Source organism: Onychostruthus taczanowskii, unplaced genomic scaffold (assembly GCF_017590055.1).
Source record: "Onychostruthus taczanowskii isolate IOZ18803 unplaced genomic scaffold, ASM1759005v1 scaffold19, whole genome shotgun sequence".
Taxonomy (NCBI): Eukaryota; Metazoa; Chordata; class Aves; order Passeriformes; family Passeridae; genus Onychostruthus; species Onychostruthus taczanowskii.
Window position 1 is genome coordinate 7,846,226 of NW_024499128.1, and position 3,398 is coordinate 7,849,623.

Consider the following 3,398-nt stretch of genomic DNA (forward strand, 5'->3'; position numbering starts at 1 on the left):
CATTCTCACCTCTTGAAAGTCATGTAATTAACTACAACTAGTTGATTGCATTATATTTCAAAGCTAGTTTTCCTTTCATTATATAGCCTTACACATGGAGTTACAACATGTTTGATACAATGTTCTTTTACTGTAAAGTAAATTCAAACAACCTTAACTTAAAAAACTCATTTTAAAAATTTGCAATTTTCTCCTCACACCTGTTCAGTTTCACCCTCAATCTAACACCATAGGCCTTAGTTTTAGTAGGATCAACACTAAGAAAATACAGCCAAAATTTGCAACCCACAAATTCTACTGTGCCTTGCTAAAGGAGATAATGTGTTATTTTATCTATTCTCACTTGAAGTGCTACAAACAGCTCCCCCAGAACTCCTTAAAAAACCACAGTGGAGTGAAACTTAAGTGATACACAGAGAACCAGGTACCCTGCACACACCCCTCACTGCCTTCTGCTGCCCTCCTCCATCAGCCATGTAGTCAATTGTCCAGACAGCCTTTGTCCAAGCTGATCTTGGTGAAAAAAGTTGGGAAAAGATAGAAAGCCTTGCTTCTGGTTCTGTAGCAAAATGTTTTTCTGTGACTACACCTGTTCTTGAAGGATCCAGTTCTACCTCTGAACCCTGGGACCACAAGGTCTCTCTAGGACAGCAAGTTTTGTCTCTGCACAAAGGTACAGAGCAGTCCTGGAAAGTCAGTGATTTCCCTCGTGCAAAACATGGTGGTGACACTCTTAACATGGCATGGATGTGCTTCAGAGGAGTGCAAAGCACGGGGCTCTGCAGGAGTGCCAGCAAGGGAACAGTGCTGGATGGAGCCGGGTGGGTGAGGAAAGACTTTTTGAGGAAAAGAAATACTTTGATGTGGTTTAATGCAGGGAAAAATGGACTGCCACATTCAGCACTGAGATGGTTCTGTGGAAAGGTGGTGGTGGGTCAGGGTAAATTTGGTTCATCAATCTGGTTTTTTCCTCCTGGAAAGTCAGTGATTTCCCTCGTGCAAAACATGGTGGTGACACTCTTAACATGGCATGGATGTGCTTCAGAGGAGTGCAAAGCACGGGGCTCTGCAGGAGTGCCAGCAAGGGAACAGTGCTGGATGGAGCCGGGTGGGTGAGGAAAGACTTTTTGAGGAAAAGAAATACTTTGATGTGGTTTAATGCAGGGAAAAATGGACTGCCACATTCAGCACTGAGATGGTTCTGTGGAAAGGTGGTGGTGGGTCAGGGTAAACACTTCATCTTTCTCAATCCTCCTGCAGCCCAACTCAACAGCTGTTGGAGCCCTGTTATGAACCACAGAATCCAGGGCAACGCTGGCCAAAGACAGAAATCTGAGTTCCTGCCTGATTCTGCCAGTTCTCAGCATCCTAGCTGATCACCTGAAGAACCAGGAACAGCTTGCTCCTTCCTCCAGAGTGCCCTCACTCTCGGACAACTGCCAGCAGCGCTCTCGGGGCTGTGCTGGCCCCACGGCCACCACTTCCATCAGCCCACTGAGCCACCAGACACGGAACCAGCAGGAGGGAGGGCAGCACGCTGCCGGGTTTCCACAGCCCGAGGGATGTGGGATTAGACAGAAAGGTGCTCCCGGGGGAAGCGGAGCCGCGGCTCCCCGGGCTGACCTTGCCGGGCGGGGGGCAATGCGCCACTGGCCAGCCCGGGCGGTGACGGAGCAGAAGCGATCCCAGCCCGGGCACACACCGCGCTGCTGTTCCTGCAGATTCCTCTCTCCTCTGCCGCTTCTCTGTCTTTCCCTTTTATATTTTTTTTTCCCCAAACCTTTGTGGAACAGACGCCCTCTCCTTGCCCCAGTTGGAGCTGCAGTAGAATGAAAAGGGGGGGTGGGAAGGAGGGAGGAGAGGAGGGAAAAAAACCCTCTTTTGGTTGAGGTTTTCCTGTTACTATCACTGTAGCGTTTATTTAGCCAATCTCCTAACTATGACGTGAGGAAGGCAGGAATCATGGCTCGCTCATAATATTTAACACACCCACTGAAAGCTGGAGCTGCAGAGCTACTAGTCCAACCAGTCTCCAGAATTCAGTGTAGCTGAAAGAGGTTTTCACTCTGCACCTGCCAAAGATCTCTCCCCCCTTTTCCTTCTCTCCCCCTTCTCTCTTCCATTCTCTCTCTCTTTAAAAGAAAGATCTGTAAGACCCAGCAGAGATCAAAGACCTCTTCGCTAAAAAGAACCTCTACTGATTTATATTAGTTTCTTTCCTCTAATCCTTCCTTCTCTCCCCTCTTTTTTTTTTTTTTTTTTCTGTGCCATATTTAACCTTTATGTTGCAGTTGTGCCATCAGACAGTTTTGCAGCCAAAAAAAACCAACCCAAGCCAAAGCACAAGCCCAGCTCGGATACAGCAGCCACCCAGACTCGATCTCAGTTGAACTTACTAATCTCTCCAAGCACTGGACGCGATGGATGAAGAAACGGGAACCGCTCTAAGAAAATGATTTTCCAGCCAATGTTCTTAAAGAGTCTGAGAGAAGAGAGGGAGCAAGAGCGAGCGGGGAGCGCTTCTGCTGCATCACTGCTCAAATCCAAGGGAAAGGAGTCAGCGTTTCCAGCACAGCCAAATATTATGGATGATTTTTTTTCTTCTGTCGTCTTTCTGCACAGGTTTTCTTAATATTTTTATTTTCCCCCTCCTCCTCCCCATTTTTTTTTTTTAATTTTATTTAATCAGCGCCTGTGTCTGATGCCGGTTTCTCTCCAAGAGCCAGTTTTCCCTGTTTGTTGTGATCTCTGTAATAAAAAGAGGGAGAAATCGTGAACAGATGGCTTTCTATATTACCATGCCGCTGGCATTGTTTTCCTGTTGATTTTAAAAGCTCGGTCCGGAGCTCCTTTTTTTTTCTTTTTAAAATTTTTTTTCCCTTTTATTTTTTTTTTCCTCCCCCTCCCAAGTTCTTGATGATACTGAGACATGAGGACCTATCGGGTTTAGCCTGTTTATTTCCCGGCGCCTATGGAGGTAACTTTATTGACTTGATCTCTCGCTTCCCGACCCGAGAGGAGCACGCCGGAGCCCCGGGGGGGGGCCGGCAGCCCCGCGCCCGCCCGGGCTCTGTCCGCCGCCTCCCCTCCTTCCCCCTCCCCCGGTAATTCATCCGCCGCCCCGGCCATGAAAATGCTCCTGGTCCGCAAGTTCCGGGTGCTGATCCTGATGGTGTTCCTCGTCGCCTGCACCATGCACATCATGATCGACCTGCTGCCGCGCCTGGAGCGCCGGGGCCCCGAGGGCCGCCCGGGCTGCTCCTGCCCGCCGCCCGCCGCCGCGCCGCCCCGCGCCGCCGCTCCGCGCTGGCCCAGCAAGCACACGCTGCGGATCCTGCAGGACTTCAGCGCCGAGCCGGCCTCCAACCTCTCGTCGCAGTCGCGGGAGGCGGCGGAGC

The 3,398-nt window shown here is 50.0% G+C and overlaps 1 protein-coding gene across 1 annotated transcript in view; it reads left to right on the top strand.

Annotated features, from left to right (window-relative positions):
• Nucleotides 1-1,829: 1,829 nt before the first annotated feature.
• The window catches only part of FAM20C (FAM20C golgi associated secretory pathway kinase), a 57,367-nt gene continuing 55,798 nt past the window's right edge, over nucleotides 1,830-3,398 (top strand). Inside the window, 3 exon segments of the mRNA XM_041401977.1 lie at nucleotides 1,830-2,622; nucleotides 2,911-3,395; nucleotide 3,398. The exon segment at nucleotide 3,398 is cut by the window's right edge and continues 180 nt beyond it. Coding sequence (XP_041257911.1) covers nucleotides 3,128-3,395; nucleotide 3,398 — 269 coding nt within the window. The 5' untranslated portion in view covers nucleotides 1,830-2,622; nucleotides 2,911-3,127.